General features: G+C 42.2%; 1 protein-coding gene across 6 annotated transcripts in view; it reads right to left on the reverse strand.

Annotated features, from left to right (window-relative positions):
* The window catches only part of VTI1A (vesicle transport through interaction with t-SNAREs 1A), a 444,836-nt gene that overhangs the window by 162,553 nt on the left and 260,474 nt on the right, over nucleotides 1-21,809 (reverse strand). For 2 of the 6 annotated variants that reach the window (XM_075935467.1, XM_075935468.1), the window contains exon 8: nucleotides 15,622-15,987. The exons of the other annotated variants lie outside the window; for them this stretch is intronic. In XM_075935467.1, coding sequence (XP_075791582.1) covers nucleotides 15,984-15,987 — 4 coding nt within the window. In that variant the 3' untranslated portion in view covers nucleotides 15,622-15,983. Of the gene's footprint in view, nucleotides 1-15,621; nucleotides 15,988-21,809 lie in introns of those variants that run through there. 6 annotated transcript variants of the gene reach the window in all.

Genomic DNA, 21,809 nt, shown 5'->3' on the forward strand with positions numbered 1-21,809 from the left:
TTTTCAGTAGTTACACAGTTACTCTATTAGATGATTTTTAAGATCCCCATAAAGGTTCTGTTTGTGGCAAATGGAAGAAAGAGATGTTTCACGGCCTGAAAAACGATGGCATATTCCAATATGGCAAAATTAACCAGGAATGAGTAATTGTTTTGGTCCAATAGATTAAGGATAAAAACACAGAAGAAGAATTTGTCATAGGTGATAGCTAACAAGAAATTGAAAACGGACAAGCTTTCTGGAGCTCAATTGCTTATGTAAAAGAAAGAAATTCAGTACAGGCAGTGGTTTTCTAGCACACTGTTGATAAAGGGGGAGCCTGCTCCTGTGATAGTTTGAGGGGGTCCCCAAAGGCAGGATGGATGCCCCTTTTCTAAAGGAGCGAATGGTCCCTAAAATACAATTCCCTCCCTTTACAGTAAATACGGCCACATTGTGGCCACTTTGCCTGGTCCCAAAGTCCTATTCGTTCGCTTCTGGGTAAATATGGTCCAAATGCCTAGCCAAAAGTATTGTCCCCTCTCTCAGAGGGAATATAGCCAGGTAGGCCTAGTCCAAAAAGCACTGCTCCCTCTTTTAGGGTATATATGGCCCTACCGGCCTAGTCCAAAAAGCTCTGTGGTCTCCCTCTGAAAGGCTCTCTGGCCTGGAGGCCTACGCCTCTGGTGAGTCTCCCCTGGCTGTCGGGGAAGCGAGTGTTGAGGGGCAGAGAGGTAGGGAGGACCCGGGCCCTCTCCCTCCTCCGGGTCCCAACCCAGGGCCCTCGACCGGGGTGTCCCGCCGAAATATGCTGAGCTCCTGGAGGGACAAACCTCTGCCCAGGGCTGCTTCCTACCGTCCTGGGTGTCAGGGCTGTTGCTGTGGCGGCTGCGGCTCCTGGGGAATGCTCAGGGGCTCTGGACTGAGCTCCTTCCCTGCTGGCGGTCCGCCCATACTGAGCTGCTCTCCTGGCTTTTATACAGCTCCAGCAGTTGGAGAATGCCCAGTCTGGGAAGAAGGGCAGGACTTCCTCTGCCCACAGAGTCTTAGCCCCCCTCCTCCCCCTTCAATGCAGGGCACATCCGCCCCGTCATAACAAATAAATTATAAGCCGATCAACAACAAATAAAATGAACTCCAGAACAGTGATGGGCAACCTAGGCTAGCGAGTGGGTCACAAAGATGAAGGGGTGGGGATGTCAATTAAGTGGGCCACAAGATTCTTGTAACAAAGATGGTCTTCTGGGATAGGGTAGATCTGCTACCTGTGCTTGGATACCTAAATTTGTGGGGTGGGCTGCATGAACAGTAGCAGCACTCTGATTGGATTGAGAGACAGTGCACAGCTCTCATAATGTTGTGTGCAATCAGCACACACCTCATTTCACATGCCCTTGCTCATGGGCTATGTCAATACTGGCATGAATTTCCGAAAATGCTTTTAACGGAAAAGTTTTCTGTTAAAAGCATTTTCGGAAAAGTGTGTCTAGATTGGCAGGATGCTTTTCCACAAAAGCACTTTTTGCGGAAAAGCGTCCGTGGCCAATCTAGACGCGGTTTTCCGCAAAAAAGCCCTGATCGCCTTTTTCACGATCGGGGCTTTTTTGCGGAAAACAGTACTGTGCTGTCTACACTGGCCCTTTTGCACAAAAGTCTTTCGGAAAAAGACTTTTGCCCAAACGGGAGCAGCATAATTTTTCCGGAAAAGCACTGATGATTTTACATGAGATCGTCAGTGCTTTTCCGGAAATTTAAGCGGCCAGTGTAGACAGCTGGCAAGTTTTTCCGGAAAAGCAGATGATTTTCCGGAAAAACTTGCCAGTCTAAACACAGCCTAAGTGTGTGTCACTTTCATAATACCAGTAGGGAAAACGCTATATGGATAGAAACCAGTAGAAACTGGCAACCTTGTCCATAGGCAATGGTAAACAAAATGTCACGTGGACCACATATAGAATTCCAATGGGCTGCTTAAAGCCCTTGCAGGTTGCCAAATCTGCTCCAGAAGGACTGTATCTTTTGTAATAAAACTCATCATGTACCTTCTATGCAGAGACTATGTTACTATTTCAGTATGGTTTGATAGAATTCATACATACTGTAAATTAGGCTACATTTTCAACACAGAAATTAAGTGAAAACAGTTTTCAGAATGACTTACGTGGTCAAGGACCAGAAAATTCAAGCAAGAACCCCTTCTCTGATATAATTCTCTCTCCCTCCCTACACGAATACATAAAATAGGTAATAAACGCCCCCCCAGAAAACCCTGGAATTGCTCCTGGAGACATGTGACATTTGGCACTGTAGTAACAACTTTTTCAGTCTGTTGAATCAACAAAAAGTTGCTCCCGAAAGCATAATATGCTGTCTAGCATGAATACGACAATGAGATATGCAGAAAATCCATGGCGTGAAAATGTGAAAGACATTTTTGTTGAAGGTAAATTACTACGCAAGCCTAAGGGCTGCTATTCTAAATTAAATAAATATTTTGTTTTTAAACTACAGAGTCCTAGTCAACCAACAATTCCTCATTGTGAAAGTACGTACAAACCCTTGTTGGGGAACAATTAACTACAATTAAATATCATGAATGAAATTAAAATACCCCCCCACCCCTAAAATGCAATAGACAAAAGTGTTGACAAGATCCTTTTATTAATTTACAAATATAATCCTGATGATCCCTTCTGGCCTTAAAGTCTATGAGTCTCTGATGTTGGACTCGGAGTAAAAAGTCCCTTTAAAAAGCCACGTTTGAAGAAGAAAAATTGTTGACATTATAGAGAACATGGTTCCCCGCTAATTTCCTTGTTCAGATAAAAATTAAAGGGTATGCTAATACAAATATATTGAATTATGATATTGAATTATAAAGATGAACTGCTAATGGTAAAAATAAGGGTTTTATTACTTTAATGGTTTATAATTATAGGGTAGTGAATGAGTTCCTATGAGGTAAGCCTTAGGCTAAGACCTTCACTTAACTTTGTCTGGCATGAAGGTTGTTTTGCCAGGTTTTTTTTCCCCCTTTCATAAATATGCTTGAATAATACTACTATTTTGAGGGGAAAGGTGATGTTTCATGGAATGTGATATATTGGAAGACTTTAAGAAAAAGGAAAAATTATTCATCACAAGAGAGACAAAAACTTGTAGCGTTAAAAGTCTATTCTACCTGGAAAAATTGGGGCAAGATGACATGAAGATATGACATGAAAACTGAATAAACAGAAAAACTGTATACTGAATCTTGCATCCTATTATGGGGCACATAAAACAAATACTTAATGCTGATTGGAGAAACATTAACGATCACATACAGGCAGTCCCCGGGTTACGTACAAGATAGGGACTGTAGGTTTGTTCTTAAGTTGAATCTGTATGTAAGTCGGAACTGGCGCTCAGATTCAGCCGCTGCTGAAACTGATCAGTTTCAACAACGGCTGAATCTGGACGCCAGTTCTGACTTACATTCAGATTCAACTTAAGAACCCCAGGCATCCCCAAGTCAGCTGCTGCTGAAACTGATCAGCGGCTGATTCCAGGAAGCCTGGGGCAGGGGCTTCCTGTAGTCAGCCACTGGTCAGTTTCAGCAGCGGCTGACTTGGGGACGCCTGGGGCAGAGCAGCTGGGGTGCTGCTGGGTTGGTCCAGAAGCGCCGCCGCTCCTCGGCGCTACTGGACCAACTCAGCAGCACCCAAGCTGCTCTGCCCCAGGCGTCCCCAAGTCAGCCGCTGCTGAAACTGACCAGCAGTGGCCGAATCAGGACGCCTGGGGCAGAGCAGCTGAGGTGCTGCCGGGTTGGTCCAGTAGCGCCCAGAGCGGCGCTACGGGACCAACTGGCAGCACCCCAGCTGCTGTACCACAGGCGTCCGGAGCAAAGCCGCGGAGCACGGGGGCAGTGGGACAGCCCAGACGCGCTGTGGCTGTCCTGCTGCCCTCAGGCTCTGCGGCTTTGCTCTGCTTTGCTCCCCATCTCCAGACCAGGGGGACTGGGCGCAAAGCCGCTGCCCGCATGCTCCGCGGCTTTGCTCTGCTTTGCTCCCCGTCTCCCTGGTCTGCAGACCAGGGGAACGGGGAGCAAAACGGCGGAACACGCGGGAAGCGGACAGCCCAGACGCGTCTGGGCTGTCCGCTGACCGCGTGCTCCGCCGCTTTGCTTCCTCTCCCTGGTCTGCTGGAGACCAGGGAGACGGCCCCGTTCGTAACTGCGCATCCGACATAAGTCGGATCCGCGTAACTCGGGGACTGCCTGTAATGTGAAAACAAATAAGAATCCAAGTGAAGGATGTTTCAGATTGGAGAAAATATTGAATCCAGAAACTAAAGGAACAGGATTGAAGGACCAGATTGGGGATTAGAGGCAAAGACTACCAACAAATCAGGAGAACTTCCTGCTGCCCCAGAACATGATAACTTGGGCTCCGACCTATTCCATTTTATCTGTTAATAGCCTGGCATAAAGATATGGCCAGACTTTGTAAGTGACAATAATTCTGTATGAAAATTTATAAATAAAGGCAAAAATTGATTAAGCCTAAATTGTGTGGACTCGTGACTCGGTTTCTTACCTTACAGTCTCAACATTCTTAGTTTTTTTTGTTTTGTTTTTGAAATGTGAACCAGGTTACTAGATTATAATCAAGTCTTGCTGAAGGCTTATAAAAATATCATGGTGTGCACAGTTATACAGATTTGGTGCAAAATTCGTCCCCGGGTGAAGATGACTTGAGTGATGCATAGGCTTTGGGCTGTTTGCATCTAGACATGGTGAATTTCACGACTCAGCAAAGTGGGACTACACAAGTGGGGCAAAAGGCTTTGTGCAGGGCTCCTGATGTGATGAATAAGCTAGAACCATCTACAAACTCACATTCCCTTAAAAGACAAATTTAAAATGGACAAATATATTTTTATTCCTATTTTGTGGGGGAAGAAGAATGCACATTTCAGACACACCAAATGTCAAATTTTAGTCTGAAGAAAATGCCTTGGCCATGTGAAAACTGCTGAAAACAGAGAATTACTTAGGTTACCTACACTTAGGGCATGGAAACACATATACAAAACATTTTCCTAGCTGGCATATTTCACAGAATGTGATCCTGTGTAATTTTGGACTTATTGGAAGCTTTTCAGGTTTTGAAGTGCCCCTAGAAAAGCTACCTATATATAACTAAACACAAGAAAAATGAAGGTTTAAAACAGAAGCCACCCAAGAAATCAAGTCCTTCCTTTTGCTATAGGTTGCAGAACGGTATTTTCGATGGTGCTAGAAGTAGACCTGTTCAAAGACTGAAGAACAAGTAATAAGTATTTAGATGGTATGCAGCAGCTTAAAAATATCATCATGTTATGAAAATGGATTCTCCTAGAACATTAAAACTGCCCATTAAGTGAAAAAATAATAATAGGTACTACTGAGCTGACACACTTCATCAGCTATACCAGAAAAAAGCAAATGAGATAACAGGAAAAATTCTTTGGAAGCAGAATGTAATTTGTACAGTAATATTATCATGATCAACTATAGTGCAAAAGCCACAAAAAAGATAAATATTATGATAAAGGTCTAAAACCTAAGAAAGGAAGGAAATTCTGGGTTATGGTTGAAACCTATATCCTCAGACTACCTGACTGAGCTTTGGTGTTAGAGAAAATGTTCTGTAATAATTTTGCAATCTCAACATGCAACACAATGGTTAAAGCCTTAACTTAAATTTTAACCTTTTTATAGTTAAAAATATTAAGAATATTCACCTGCAAGGAGAAAAAGAAATGATAGGGTAATTTAAATAGAAGTCCCAGTTCTCCATTTTCTTACACCGGTCTTTTGTTGAATTAACTTCCCTAATTTCCAGGGCACTCTTCTCTTCTTCAATCGTTAGATAAAATTGGTTGCTCCCAATCTTCAGTCTGATTTGATGGTTCCATGATGGCATGAAGGTGACACCAGTATTATGGTGATTGGTCAGACCATTTTGAAATCCACAGAGGGTGCCAAACTGGGATGGGTTTTGCCATCAGCATTCTTTGGTATATTCTTCTCTCTGCTGCCTCATCATGCTCTAACACTGAAGGTACATATCACCATACAAACCTTCAACACTGCACTTCTAAGTACAAAAGAAACCAAGTTCAAGATCTTCTGCGATGAGAACTTCTTTTCATCTATGATGTATTTCTCTTTAGCCACAGTGAAAAAAAGATGTCTAGCAACTTTCTGATTCCTTTGCAATAGCTTGTGATGAATCTGGACTATGATTATTTATGACAAGATGTATTGACTGCACCAGAAGTTTTAATAGCTAACACCAGGCTTGCAGTTACACATAAGTTCTTCTAGCTAATATCATCTGTATCAGATAAGCTCGTCATCTAGACAAAAGTTAATTCTCACATCAGGAAGGCAGTCACCATAATCAGCTTTCTGACCAAGCACATGTGCTATAAAAGGAAACTGACGCTGGACCCTAAGATATGGGTCTAGCAGATGTGCATTTTGAGCATGCTGCTGTATACAAGCAAGACCTGGACCATCTACAGCAGGTATGAGAGAAGGCTAAACTCCCACTGTGCGTGCTTTATTCTAAAGATTCAGAGGGAAACCAAAGCTCCTGACATCATATTACACATGAAAGCCAAATGGTCAACTCCAATCACTATTCATAAACACAGACATCTCCATTGGCTTCGTTATCCTACTGCAGCGATGATCAACACACACTGAACGATCTCCTGTTTGGCGATCTTGTGGATGCTCCAAGGCCTCCAGGCCAACCTAGGCTTAGATTTAAGTACATTTGCAAGAGGGACTTGACAACATTCCACATCGACACCCTCAGCTGGACATATTCAGAAAGCAAAAGGCTACACAAAGGTCTGTACTGAAAGAGGGAGTCAAGGGGATAAACAGAGGTGGTTGAGAGAGAGGAAAGCAAAGACACCAGAAAGGAAAGTGCAGAAGGCCACAAGCACTAATAGCATATTGGCTTAGTCTTATTGTGTGTAAAGCATATTGGCCCTGTGCTTTACACACGCTTTATCTGTGACAAGGACTGTGGTTTAAGAATTGGATTCTTCAGCTACTTATGACGCTGCAGCATGACACCTAATAACCGAACTGCTTTTATGCTCACACCATTTTCTATTGAGCTGGACTGTTATTCCTCTGTGCTCATGTAAATAATATTCATCATAGTGCAAAAATCAGGACCACTGATTTTAAAATCACCATAATTATATATTTATCCTATTACAAAACCTGCACTGCTTTGGAACAGTATATGTTGGAAATAGAGTGGGTCACACCCAGGCTGGGGGAAGGAGGCAATCAGGTCACAAAGCAAGAGGTTTTATACCGGCATAATCCCTGACTCTCCTAGACAGTTTTCCTAGGATCATCTGGGCTGGTTTCTTCAGCTCTTTAATAGAGCCATGGAAGGGGAGTTGTAGGAATGGGCTGGTTCCCCACACGCACCAGCTCCCACCGGCAAAGTGCCATCTCAGACACATGCATAAGCAATAAGTGGAAATGCAGATCTAGCCCCCTTCTATCTACAGCTGTAAAGGTCTCTGTGGTTTGGCAGCAACTATCAAATTGCAGGTCTGTTACAATATTTTTATAAGCTTTGGCACCATCTAGTACTGATATTTTCTTAATTTGTTCAGCTTTACTTTTGAATGCCGCTTGTTACACAGGCAATTAATAATACTTGAATTAGCACAACCCATTATTCCATGGAATTTCTCTTCTAAGCCAGTATTAATTACTACAACAAAACCAGAATCCTCTTGCAGGTATAGCATTAGAGATGATTGTTACATGTTTAAACTATTAATAAAACACTCTGAGATAGAAAGAAAACAAACAGGTATTAGCCAGAAACAATTTAAATACTAACCCTAATATTGCAGCGTGTACGTAATCAACAGAACTTGTTTACACAGACCTGGTACTCCATGTAGGCAAACAGACTCCCATATAAACTCTGGATTGTGCAAGTTAATGCATGGCAGATTCCAGTCCTCTCTGATATGCAAACAGATTTATATTCTCTTACTGGAAGCATGATACAGTTGGTAGAGAGCACAGGACTGAGAATAAAGAGATCTGGATTCTAATTCCTGGCTCAGGCCATAGAATCATAGAACCATAGAACTGGAAGAGACCTCAGAAGGTCATCAAGTCCAGCCCCCTGCTCTAGGCAGGACGGATCCCAACTAAATCAACCTGGCCAGGGCTTTGTCAAGCCGAGACTTAAACACTGCTGACTTCTGTTGGACTAGTCACTGAGGGTACATCTTCGCTCACCACGTCGGAGATCAACGTTCTGGCACTTGATGTAGGGGGCCTTTGTAAATCAAACGCTGACAGCATCTCCGGCCAGCGCTGGTACTCCTCACAGTCGCAAAGAGTAAGGGAAGCTGACGTGAGTATTTGTTCCCATCGGCCGCCCGCTATGAGGACGCCACCAAGCTCAGCTTACGGTAAGTCGACTCTAGTATTCCATGTAAGCTGGAGTTACATACCTTAAGTCGACCTTCCAGGTCTAATGTAGACCTGGCCTAAATCTCTTAAATAATCGTTTCCACATCAGTAAAATAGAGGTAATGATACTTATTTTCCTTTATAAAATGCTTTAAGATCCATGGATGAAAATATACAATATTTCAGGTATTATTAATTACCCTCATGGAGACATCCTTTGAACTTAAATAGATTATTTTGGATCATTCTATAGCAGTGGTCTCCAACCTTTTTACACCCAAGATCACTTTTTAAATGACAGACCAAGCCAAGATCTACCGCTCTGCCCCTTCCTTGAAGCCCTGTCCCTTCCTTAAAGCCCCACCGTCTCTATTCTCCTCCTCTCCATCACTTGCTATCCCCAATCCTTATACTGCTGATTTTTTTTTTTATTCTTCTGTAGGAATTTTTTTCCAACATTTGACCTGTCTACACTGGACCAAATATCAGAAAAAAAACCCTTCTTTTGGAAGCCACCTTATTCCTTGTGGAAAGAGGAATATAGGGGTGACCAAAAGAGCCTGTTTGCTTTTCCACTAAAAAAGCGGAAGAACAAACACAACCCTGGATGCAGAAGAGTTTTTCTGGGATATCTCCAGAATCCTGAAAAACTCCTGCAGTCTAGCTGGACCCTTGCTGTGTTGAGACAGGATGGATAGGCTCTGAGGTGGGAATGAGGGATTTGGGTGTGGGAAGGGGTGAGAGGTGCAAGCTTTGGGAGGAAATCTGGATGCAGGAGGAGGTGGAGAAGGAGACACTGGCTCGGGGAGGGGACTCCAGGCTGGGCAGTGTTGGGATACTAAGCAAGCCACAGGCTTGAGGATGTGAGGGTGCAGGAATTTGGGTTGGGATGTGTGAGGGGCTGAGGGCATGAGGTTCCAGTGTTTGATAGGCTCAGATCTAGGGTCTGGGGAAGGGGGAGTGCAGGAGTGGTTGTGGCCAGATGGGGGCTTGGCCCCAATTGGAGGTTTGTTGGCCAGGCTTCATTTTTAAATAGAATACTATGTTAAACACAAAAAGTTTCTGCATTGTCTTTATTTATGAGAATGGCAGGGAACCTGCCTTGAGTCAGGTGTCACTGACCCATAGAAAAGTCATTTGGGAGCAGGGGACACAGTACTGGGGAGGAGTGCTAGTGGGTTCTGGAACAGGGTGCCAGTGGGGGTAGGGGAGAGGGGGCAGGGTGCCAGGACAGGTTTCTGCAGCAGGGGACAGGGTGCTGGGGGGGACAGGTTTCTGCAGAGGGGAGCAGGGGGACAGGATTCTGTAGTAGGAGACAGGGTGCCAGAAGGAACTGGTTTCTGCGGGGGGGGGGGGCAGGGTGCCGGGGGACAAGTTTCTGCAGGGGGGGCAGGTTTCTGCAGCGGGGTCAGGGCAGGCAAGGGAGAGGGAACAAGGTTGGGGGCAGGGAGTTCCCTACACCAGCCATGGAGGGAAGCCTCCGACCCGCGCTCCCTCCGGACTGACCGCAGGGCAGCCGGGCTGGAGCGAAGAAAAGCGGCTGCCTGGCCAGCTGGCCATGGTGCTCAGCCAGGGTGCCACCAAGCTCCACGTGGGCAGGCGCAGAGGGGAAGCCGCCCAATCAGCTGGAGTGCGGTTCAGCCTCCTCTGGGTTGAACGCCACAGCCAGCAGGCCAGGCAGCTTCTCCTCTGCGCCAGCCCACATGGAGCGTGGTGCACCCTGGCTGAGCGCTATGGCCAGCTGGCCGGGCAGCTGCTTCTCTTCCCTCCAGCTCGGCTGCCCTGCGCTCAGCCCAGGGAGGCTGCGCCTAACTCCAGCTGTGAAAGCCACAGTCAACTGGCTGGGGTGTTTCAGCTCTCCCCACCTCCCAGCTCCCACCATTCCTTGCAGCTACTCACCTGTGTTGTTGCTCAGTGAGTAGCTGCTCCTCAAATGAGGAAATCTAATGTAAATGTACTGCACAGGTGCGCAGTTTAGAGAGGGCTCAAGAGCTACTCTTAGAGCCCCTGAGATCTACCAGTAGCTCACGAGCTACTGGTTGGTGACCACGGTTCTATAGAGTTTAACAGAAAATTATATACCTGTTATTAAATCCCTGAACATGCTTCAAAACTTACAGATTAAACATCAATCTCTATTCAATTCTAAAGGTTTTTAGAGCAATTTCTTTAGAACCCCATCGGCATAGGAATCCTTATTAAATTCCATAGGAGAAAATACAATTCAATAATTAAATTCCACAGGAGAAAGATAATTTTTTTCCTATTAACCATTATACATTTTTCTTTCATTTTGCATGTAAATACCTCCCCCCCAGCCATCTCTTTTTTAATGTTAACTTAGTTTATGTGAATAGTTACTTTATAAATCTAATTAGCATATGGCAAGATGGTAATGTCCAGGAGAATGTAAAACTAATGACAACCCTTCATATTTTACTTCAGTATCATTATCAGACTGACACTGCTGGACAAGAAGAAAAGAAAAACTTCCATGCTTTCTTCGTGCATTAGAATGTTATCAACTTTGGATTCCTAAACAAACTTTACTGGAGTGAAGAAGTCTACCACATGCTCATAAAATGTACCCATTGCTGAGGTTGCTAACGTTTGTTTGACAGTTTGCAGCTGACGGTAAAGGACGCTAAAAGGCAATTATGTGGTTGAAATGGACTTTCATAGTTTACAGCCAAATTTAAGATAAACAACTCAAGCATACTCTGGGTTTTGTATATTACAATGCATCAGCTATCAATCTGAGCAGCAACCTTATAAAAATCTGTTCAGGGCTGCATTGTGTGTCAGATTTAGATCACACATACTGCTCCATTAGCTCAATTTTTAACACAAATGGGGGAAATCAATTTCATTGCCTATTTACCAAAGCCATGGAACTCATTACAAATACTGGCAAATCATTACCAAGGCACCACTAAAAGTTTAAGATGATCAAGTGGAAATGTAAAAGTATGATAGGGAAATGGAAAGAGTCAAAAAGGCTGCGTATTTCCCAAGGAGGTTTTTATAACACTGCATCAAGGTTCACATGTCAGACTTCTTTTTATGATTTAAGAAAAAGCTGAGTTGTGAATCTGAATTATTTTAAACCTTGTGAAAGTTAAGGGCAGAACATTAGCCAGTTACAGTAAAAGCTTCCTCACACAATTCCATCGAGTCCCTTTGCCTGGAGCTACAAAATCATTCGTGATCTAGTCCACAACTTTTTCCAAGCAAAGGTTTCAAAAACAAGACTACAATGCTTAGTTGTGCAATGAAGCAACTAGGCTGAGAACGCACATCTCTCTTCATAACCTTTGGCACAGTAAGGGCTCTAGAGCTACTAATGCATTAACTCTCAGTCTCACCTAGCTCCATCGTTTTCCCCCTACTGTCCCCACTTTAAAGAGGCTTTTTTGTAATTTATTGTCTGCAAGGTGAAATACTTAATGCTAATGTATTCTGGAGTAGTGTGCAGGAGGGTCACTGGTTCAACAATAGATTTCTTACTTTATCCGACAAAACCACTTTGACAGTTTAGTAAAAAAAAATAAATCCACATTTATATGACCCTGGAACAAGATATTTGTTTTAATTAGCATGCTGTTGATTAATTTAGCCTTATAAAACCACCATAACTGACTGTTGCTAAATTAGTTTTGATTGCAATAAAGTAAAATAACGAAAAAATAATTAACACAGCATCTTTAAGGAGAACTTTAACTTAAAAAGTTGTAAGAACTTGTATCCACTGCTTTCTTTCATTAGAAAGCAAGTGTATACTTTTGTTACCACAGATTTGGAATATTAGAGCAACAGTATCCTTCAATCATGCATAAAGAAATTACCTCTAAATCTTTTTCTGGAAAGCATCAAAATAGCTTTACGCTAATACTATTTAGTACTAAATCTTTGATTTACGTTGGATCAAGACTACATTGGATCAAGATTCTCTGCATCACAATTCCTGAACTACGTTTGACATGGAAGAAATCAGTTAGCTGCTCTGTGCCTCAGTTTGCTCTTTTGTAGAATGGGAATAATAATATTATTTGTGTTAACATCAAACACAGATGTGACTTTTTTTTGTTAAGTGTTTTTTTTTTTCTCAAATCCTGGATTATAGCCACTATACTGCAAAATTCCACGGTATGTTTCTTATTAGCATGCTAACAAAAGCTGCTGTGGTTTCTTAGAGTAATGAGGACTTTGTGATGGGTCAGAAACACATGGATAAAGTTAAATTAGACATTATACTTGTCTAAAGAAAGGAGTTTTATAGTGTATAGCTGTTTCCATAGATACAATTAGCTGCGCTGAATGTTGCTGCTAGATAAAAGTTCCATATACAGCAACATTCTAGTATCTTTCCACAAAGTACATTAAAAACTACCTTACTTTACAAGTAGTCCAAATTAAGTCAATAGGGCTATTGTAGAGTAAGGCGCTATAAGGTTCCAGAATCAGAATCTGGATTTGATTCAACCACTGAGGCAGGGTGCCTGAATAAAAATCTAATTGCTTCAACTCCTACCATCTAATTCATTACTTAGCTGCCTCTTAAAAGATGGCCACACTTCTTGCAACAGGCAAAAGATTTTAGAACAAAAACCTAGAAGAAATAGCAGTTGGGAGCAAAAGAGTTTTGAAAACACCATGTGCTCAACTTTACTAAAAATAAAAGAAAAAGTGATTAAGAATGCAAACTAAAATAAAAATGTCAGGGGAAAATCCACACGCTAAATGCACTGAGTCTTCAAAAGCCTCAGAAAGTCAGAATGTACTACAGAATTAAGGAGCCCCAGAGCTTTCCTTGGGGGTCTCTCAAATTTCACTATCATAGGAATTTGCAAATGCATAACATAACCAGACCCCTAACACTACTTCATAATACATCCTGATCCTGATTACATATGATGTACAAACCTTCACAGCAGAAATCATGGTATTTGAAGCAAATACTCCAGGGCAGTCTTAAGCATTTTAGCTATCAGAATTACAAAACTTTAAGTGGTTCAACAGTTTCCTCTCTGGAGCATAAACACTGCAAACTCCCAACAGCTTCTGATACTGCACGAGAAAGAATGAATGCAAATTTCTGGCCAACTTTCTCCTGTTCCTCTCTGACAGGGTAGCAGGACATGCACTAAACTCCTGATCTGAGAAGAGAAATCCCATGAGGTGCGCAAACCAATGCCACATGCAACAACCAACCTGACAAACATACTCTCATTGTTAAAAATTTCATTTCTAGAAACATGACATTGATTTAATAAACCCTGGGCAAAGCAGGCGCTTGTACAAGATATAGCCAGATTCTTAGGGGTTTCTGCACATACAACACAGTGTACTTGTAGGTTCTGCAAGATGATTCTCAATCACTAGATGAAGTCACGATGAAGAAATGCAAATACCACTACAGAAAATGTATGATTCCAAACTGAACAAAAGAGGAATCCCTTTGTAATATTTTTCTGTTATAAATTCTGGGCTCCTGTTATTTCAAATGCAACTCATCTGATGAAGTAGGTTTTGCCCATGAAAGCTCATGATACAAGTTGTACCTCCCTTAACCAGGACTCTCTTGTCTGGCAACATCCATTGTCCATCAGGACCACGGATTTTCCTGGACCAGAGAGCCCATGGATAGGGAGGCTGGGCTATGGGGCAGAAGCAGCAGGAGGGGCCAGCGACTCAGCTGGGAGCCCGGTGTTGGGGAGGGTTACAGAGAGGCAGGCGGTGCAACAGGAAGTCCTGACCCCTCTGGCAGCAGAGTGCGGGGGGGCTGGCAGCAGCAGGCCTGGAGCTCTGGCCACAGAATGTGGGGACCGGCAGCGGCAACCCCAGAGCTCTGGCCACAGAATGTGGGGACCGGCAGCGGCAGCCCCGGAGTGCTGGCCCTGGCTAAGGAACAAGGGGGCCGACAGCAACAGCCCTGCAGCTCTGGCCCTGGCTTGGAACATGGGGGCCGGCAGCAGCAGCAGCCGCCACGAGCTCCAGCCTGGGGAGCCACAGCCAGGCAGGCAGCAGCAGGGCAGGGCTGGAACTCTAACCAGGGGCAGCACGGGCCATGTTGGGAGGGACCTCTAACTGGTTCAGCAAATCCCTTCATTTGGGACCGAGGGGGCCAGATGAAGGAGATCCAACCTGTACTATAGATATTTTTGTTAGTCTCTAAGGTGCCACAGGACTACTCGTTGTTTCATAATCAAGAAAGCTTTTAAAAATAAGTAACTGCTCAGAGTAAGCTGACTCTACTGGAAAAAAAGATCCTGGAATGACGAACAAGTTTTCTTTCAAGTATGTTTTTTAAACGGCATCTCTAAAGAGCTTAGTCCCATGAATCTTTTCTTATGATCTCCTTTAACAATGAAGCCACTGTTTCCACTGACCTTCACTCATGGCTTGATTGTGGACTAAACACAAGCACTGAGTAAAGGCATAGTGAACAATCCAGGGCCTGTCTCAATCAGAAATCAGGCTGGTTTCATGTAATCATGTAATCATTACATGAATAACGTTGCTGAAAATGACAAAGAATACTAGAACTGGAAGGGACCTTGAGAGGTTATCAAGTCCAGTCCCCTGCCCTCATAGCAGGATCAAGCACTGTCAAGATCATGTGTAGAAATACTTCCATCTCTTACGTAAGTAGACACCTCCCGTTCTCTCTGGACTCTGCTTACTCTTACCATTTTGGTGGAGTACTGGAGTTGATGGGAGAGAGCTCAGTGGTCAATTTATTGCACTATACCAGCAGGATTAATCAACCCCCGCTAGATCGATCGTTGCCTATTGATCCAGTGGGTAGAGAAGACATGCCCTCAGTCCCTGCTTCCTTCATAATTTTCTGGGGAAGTAAACTGTGCCAGTCAGATACTGGCCCAAGTTAAGGCTATTACCACTCTTTGCCCATGCCTGCCTTTTTGTATGGATACCTCCTAAGTGAACGCTTGAGAAACAGTTTTAATTTAAGCCTGTCATTTTATTTACTATCTAATAATAAAAAAAACTCTTTTCACATTGCACCTTTCATCCAAGGACTGCAGAATGCTGGGTCAATATTATCCTAAGTTTATAAGGAGGGAAAAACCAAGGCACATGTGCATGCATACAAGAATTGAATTAAATCAAACAGGATGGCAATGGACAGTTATGCAACTCTTGAAGATTCATTAGGCCAGCTTAAGTTGATGTTTAAAACTGGTTGAAGCATTCATATTTTAGTTTTGAGACTGCACAGTCAAGGCCCAGGCATGCTTCTATGGAAGCCAATGGCAAAACTGCCATTGACTTGAGAAGGAAAAGTGTTGGAAACTATCTGTTGTATCGCTGATCTAGAGAAACATACTGTACACCTGCACCAAAATATTGTCGAAGACATAGGAGCCAGGGAAAAGGGAAAGAGCCCTAGTGGATGGGGGGTGATGAGCTGCCATTTTCCTTAATTTTCCTCAGAAAAAAATATATTGCGACAAACGTCCGTAGCAGGTGGTTTATCCTCTGAAAATTATCTGTGCAAAGAAAAAAGGCAATAATCTTTTAGTACAAACTCCTACATTTGCACCCATCATTTCGTGCCCTTTAAAAATCCACCAGACCTCAATGGACTATTCTGAAACATCTAATTGGCCAACAACTTTTTAATATGTCTTTCTCCATCTCCAAATTGGTTCTGAGCACAAGATATTACCAACCCTGGATGAAACATGCAAAATGAGCCATAGTTAAGATGTGCTTGAAGGATCTGCAAATCATGATCAAGTAACTTTCTTAGACTAGTGTTTTAAAAAGCTTCATTTATCAACCCCCAATTCAGGCAACATATTTGTTGGCCACATCAATAAAATCTGAAGGAATGAGTATCTTCTCTGGGGAGATTTAGTAATGAAGATCAAAATCAGATTTAAAACAAGAGAACAAATTCCCAATTTAATTATAAAGGCAATATTATAAAATACTTTAATATATATGTATTTCATAAATTATATTTCTGAATTTGATTATTAGCAGCAAAAGTAGTGGTTAGAATAGCTAAAATGCCAAATAAATTTTTAAACCAACCTAATTTTGTATACAATCCTTATTTCATTTTCTACACCTGGTTTAAATGTTAGGTAAAAGGTCAAATCACAACCTTAAATATTTAAAGTGGTCAATGACAGTCAAGTAGTCAAGGAATTATCTCAAGTTTATTGTTAAATATGGATAGCCTTTGAGGTAACCTCAAGTACATGGCATGGCTTTCTAATGAGTTATTAAGTTATTAAGCTATGAAATACTTCTGAATTTTAAACAACACTGACTAGATCTGGGTAAAACAAATTAAAAAGACCATAATTATGCAACATCATGAGATGTACCAGACAGCCACACTATGCATACATAAAAATACATTAATAAATTGAACATATTAATAAAAAGCTAAGACTGGCCTTTCAAGACCTTAACACTAATTGGAAAAGACTTACACAGCACATCTTGAATAACGTCCATTAACAATTTGGTAAGTAACTCTTGAACTAACTAAAAGCAAAATAACTTATTCTTAAGCCACACATTACACTTCATCCACTGTATAATGTTTTGACAAAGACCAGTAAAACATCATTAGTCAGTTTTAGTAATGTAGCAATTCTCTAATTGCTTTAACTTGAATCTTATTTCTGATTAACTTAACTGATTAACTATGAGCTAGTTTCTAAATTCCAAGTATGACAATTCATGGAAAGGCTAATGCTTATTATTATCCCTAAGATCATTTGCTTTGAATGTTGAAGAACTCTTTCAAACAGGGCGATATTTAAAGCTACTTTACTTTTAACAAAGAGGCAAACTTCAGAACTGAGACACAGCTGATCATCATTGTATCCAGCAGGGCTAGGCAACCCACACAACCCCTTCAGCAGCTCAGTGCTCTGTTATCAGATCATCCCACAGAACAAAGATACAAGAAAGATCTTTAGAACAGAAACATCGACCGTGGCTCTCTTCTGGACCCTTTTGCAAGCTGAGGAATGCTCCTAGGTTTTTCAAGAGGCAATCACCACCCAATGCTTTTTTAGACGCATACACGCACAGGGGCCAGTTGCCAGGAAGCTAGCATAGCCTAAGTAAAAGGGCTGCGTTCACATGAAAATCCTGCAGAGCTGGGAGATGGAAGCCTAACTTCCCCACAAGAAGTAATTCCCAGGGATGACACACTGTTCAGTTTCCTGCTACTGTGTACATATACTGCGTACAGAGGGGACAGACTCCAATCCAGCAGAACAATTTTAACCATGTGAGGAATTCCATTGACCTCCATAGTCTACTTAGGTGCTTACAATTCAGCATGTGCTTAAGTGCTCTTGGAAATAACACCCATGCCTAATGATTCTCTTCCTTTATCAAACTGAGGCTAGATGAATCTTTGCAGTGTACAAAGACTTCGTCCGTGACATCTATATTTCCAACCTCTGTGGACATTTTCTCTATAGCATGCAGGGAGACGGGGGAATCCCCCCCTCCCCAAGGACTTATCTTTCTTTTTTACTCACTTCCCTTCCCCTCATAGCAGATACACATGAACCTTAGGCCTCTTATGTACCCACATGAGTTGTGCTAAAGACTGTCACATGTAACGGATTACTCTCAACAATACACTGTAGTCAGAAGAGAACTACAATGCCAGTTTAAGTCACACTGAAACTCTATGACAATTAAAACCATGCAGGTGTTTATCACACATTTTAAAATGTGTTAGCGGAACGGGAGCCATGCAAAATATGAATCCAAAACATGATTTTAAAAATGAGAAAGTAGTTCAGTCTATTGGTCTGTAGTTACAGTTTCAGGTGTTGTTCCTCACAGCTGTAGCCAAATGAACCTGACCTACTTATAGAAAAGATTGTAGATATTTAGAGTGTAACTATACCTTGTAGGCTTCTGAATTGTAAAAGCAGCGCTTCATGCTAAAGGCACACTTGAGGCATACTCTTTATTTTCAAGGGTGTAAATACCCCTTGCTAGAGCAATAAAGAATTCAGGTTGAAACAAAAACCTCATAACAATATTAGGGAATGTATATAACAGACCACCTTCCATCATCTGAGCGATGGCTGCGTATAGTTTTCTGTCACAGCCTCAGAAGACTGGGTTGTCACATTTGTTGGAGTGCTTGGGCAGCACATGCCAGGGTAAGGATTGTGAGTAAGGAAAAATAACACAAGAGGAAAGATATCTTGTGGTTAAGATGTAGGAATTAAGAGTCAGGAGACCTGGGCTCCTGTCTTGGTTTTACCATGGATTTCCTCTGAGACCGTGGATAAGTGTTTGTTCCTTATTTTTTCCCTAAAGATATCCTTGTCAGAAATAACAAATCCTCATAGGCAAGGTGCTGAAAAATGCTAAGTATTATTATGGGTAAAGCATAGATTGGGAACAGGTCTTGGGGCATTTTCAAAACCTTGGAACATGCTCATGTTAATAAGTAACAACAGTGTTATGGCAATGGTGAAAATCCCATTCAATACAATGGGAGCCCAACTGGGTTAATAACTCACATTTATCTATTCCCTTACATCCCAAAGGAACGAAAGTACTTTACACAACTGCATAAATGAATCACTTTATCCTGTACAGATATGCAGCCGTCTTGGGGTGGAAAGTGGCAGCTGTTCAGCACATGTACTCATAGAAGCATTGCTTGCTATCAATATTTGGTTTGCCATTGTTACACAGTTATGTCAGAGGTGAAAGGGTCTGTAGCATTTGTCAAAAATGATCACAGAAAGGCTGTCCTGCTGCAGATACGCACAGTAAAGGCAGATTAATGAGTTAAAAAAAGCGACTAAGGCTATTTTTTAATATATAGCTCCTTTCCCTACTTGTGTGCCATTCATCTTACAGTTCAGGAGCTGTCTCTCTCTTTCACATGTGATTTGAAATGCAATATGCCATGAGCTTCCATATCTGTCTTATGTAAAAGTTTCAAATACAGTTTGGCTCTTGCAGATCTTAGCCTTGGGAATAGGACTCTTACAGTCCTAAAGGCCAAATACCAATATCCCCATAGGATTATTGTGCACATCTGCATCTCTGGAAAAACTGATATTATAAAGAGAAAAACTTTAAAGGAAAAGCTCCCTTCAGAAAACCTTGTTTTGCACCAGTTATACCATTTTCTTCTTCAACTGCTTGTCTCATATGTATTTGAGAGAATTTGTCTGTGGCTTTGTCTACACACAGGGTTTTTGTACAAGAAGCTTTTTGCAGAAGAGATCTTCTGCAAAAACTTCTTGTGCAAAAGTGCGTCCACACCTCAAAAGCGCATCGCAAAACTGAAGTTAGCATTTCTTACACACTGGGAAAATGGGGTGTGACGAACACGGTTGAATGCACTTTAGACCCAAATGGGGAGTGGACCAATTGGGCGGGAGGCACAAATGTGCGGAGTTCCCTCTCTTCCCCTATTAGTGCAATGAGAATGGTTCTGGAAGATGCATCCAATGTTGCCAGCTTATGCAATTTTATCCCAAACCATGCAATAGCTGGTATTTTTCTTAAAAGCGCCAGGTCCAGGAGTCATATCATAGCTTAAGGAGCTCAATTTTAAAACAAATAGAAATAATTTTCCAAACCTAATGGTGTGGAGAAAAGCTTGACAATGTGAAGGCAGAAAGCAACAAAAGAGAAGCAAACTAAAAACCAACAACTCAGTAGTATTATTTTTCTTAAATCTGATTTTTTGGGGACTAGCTTCATGAATTTAGAATACTGCAGTGGTGATCTCGTGCACCTCATTGGAGGAACAACAAACTGCCACACCTGATAATGTTTCTTCCAGAGCCACCTGAAATAAAATTCTTGTTCTTGTACTCAGCAGGCAGAATGCTTCCAGCTACCACTCTTAGGCTATGTCTATGCTTTATGCCACTTGAGGCAGTATTTAAGGGGATGTGTAGCTACGCTACCATGAAAGACTTGGCAGTGAGGAAAATTTGGAGCCCCCGCCCCTCCCCCAGCGGACAGAGCCTTTGTTCTCTTCCAAAGTTTTTGCCTGAAGTAGTGGGGGCTCTGGCTATTCCCTACCTCAGGGAAAGGCTCTGGTAGCATGGAACTGCTGGGCGTGTTTCCTTGCAGCAAGGAAAGACTCCAGCAACAGGTAGGCAACTACAGGATGCTACACTGCTAAAAAACAGCAGTGTGGGTGGGACAGGCAGTACTGGGGCAGTAGAGAGCTCTGTAGAGAACATGTATGTTCATACCCCAGGGTTAAGGCATGTGTTTACTCAACTAAGTAGCACTTAACCATCATTCCTGCTACTTATACCTGTGCAAGGGAGTCGCAGAGTAAACAGGCACTCTTCATGCCACTGAACAAGGTGCACAGTGTACGCATCTCTTCCACACAACTGAGGCTGCAAAAGTTAGAACACAGAGTCTTTGACACAGAATTGTTCTGAGATGGTTTGAGTCCCTCAGTTGAACGTCATCGTATTACAGTGGTAGCAGCCACTATAGTAACGGATATGTAACTGCTTCCTTTGTAACTTCCTACGAGTAGTTAGCTGCTCAGTTTCCTGCTATTTCCATCTTTCAGGCTAAAATTTTCCATTCTTGTGTTTTGCCAGAGGTTTTTTTTTTTTTTTGGATACGTTTAAGCAGGAGATCAACCATTTTGAGTATGCAGAGTTAAAAAAAAAAAAAAAAAAGCAGAGTTTCCCCCCATTATAAAAATTGTGTGACTTTTGTTGTTGAGCTTTGAAGCTGAAATGGCTAGAGGATAAAAGCCAAAATAGGGCATGGAAATAGCCATCACTAAGAAGAAAAGCCTTTGCTTGTCTTGTAGAAAAAGTATTTGGGTTTCATCAAGTTATATAAGCTTTTGAAAACTTTGTACTGAGCATGTGCACTCAACTTTTTATTTTGCTAAACTTAAAAAGATGCCTCTAAGCCACGGTATTAGACAACTAGACGTGTGATTGAAGCCATATTTGAGTCTAACTCTCCAAAGCCACAAGGAAAATAAAAACACTGAGGCCTAAATGCTCAAAAGTAGCCCATTGATTTTGACTATGTTTTTTGAAACACTAGCATGAGACAATTTAAGGTTCCCAAAACTCACACACTCAAAATCAATATTCAAACTACAGTCTAAAACTTTCATCCCACACGCCATAATTTCACCTTCATCATAACTTCATACTTGTATCTGAAACAGCTTTTGACTGAAAACTGCTATTTAATGGTATACGAGAATGGCCATACTTGGTCAGACCAAAGGTCCATCTAAGCCCAGTACCTTGTTTTCTGACCGTGGCTAGTGACAGATGTTTCGGGAGGCATGAACAGA

The sequence above is a fragment of the Pelodiscus sinensis genome, chromosome 8 (assembly GCF_049634645.1).
Source record: "Pelodiscus sinensis isolate JC-2024 chromosome 8, ASM4963464v1, whole genome shotgun sequence".
NCBI classification, from domain to species: Eukaryota; Metazoa; Chordata; order Testudines; family Trionychidae; genus Pelodiscus; species Pelodiscus sinensis.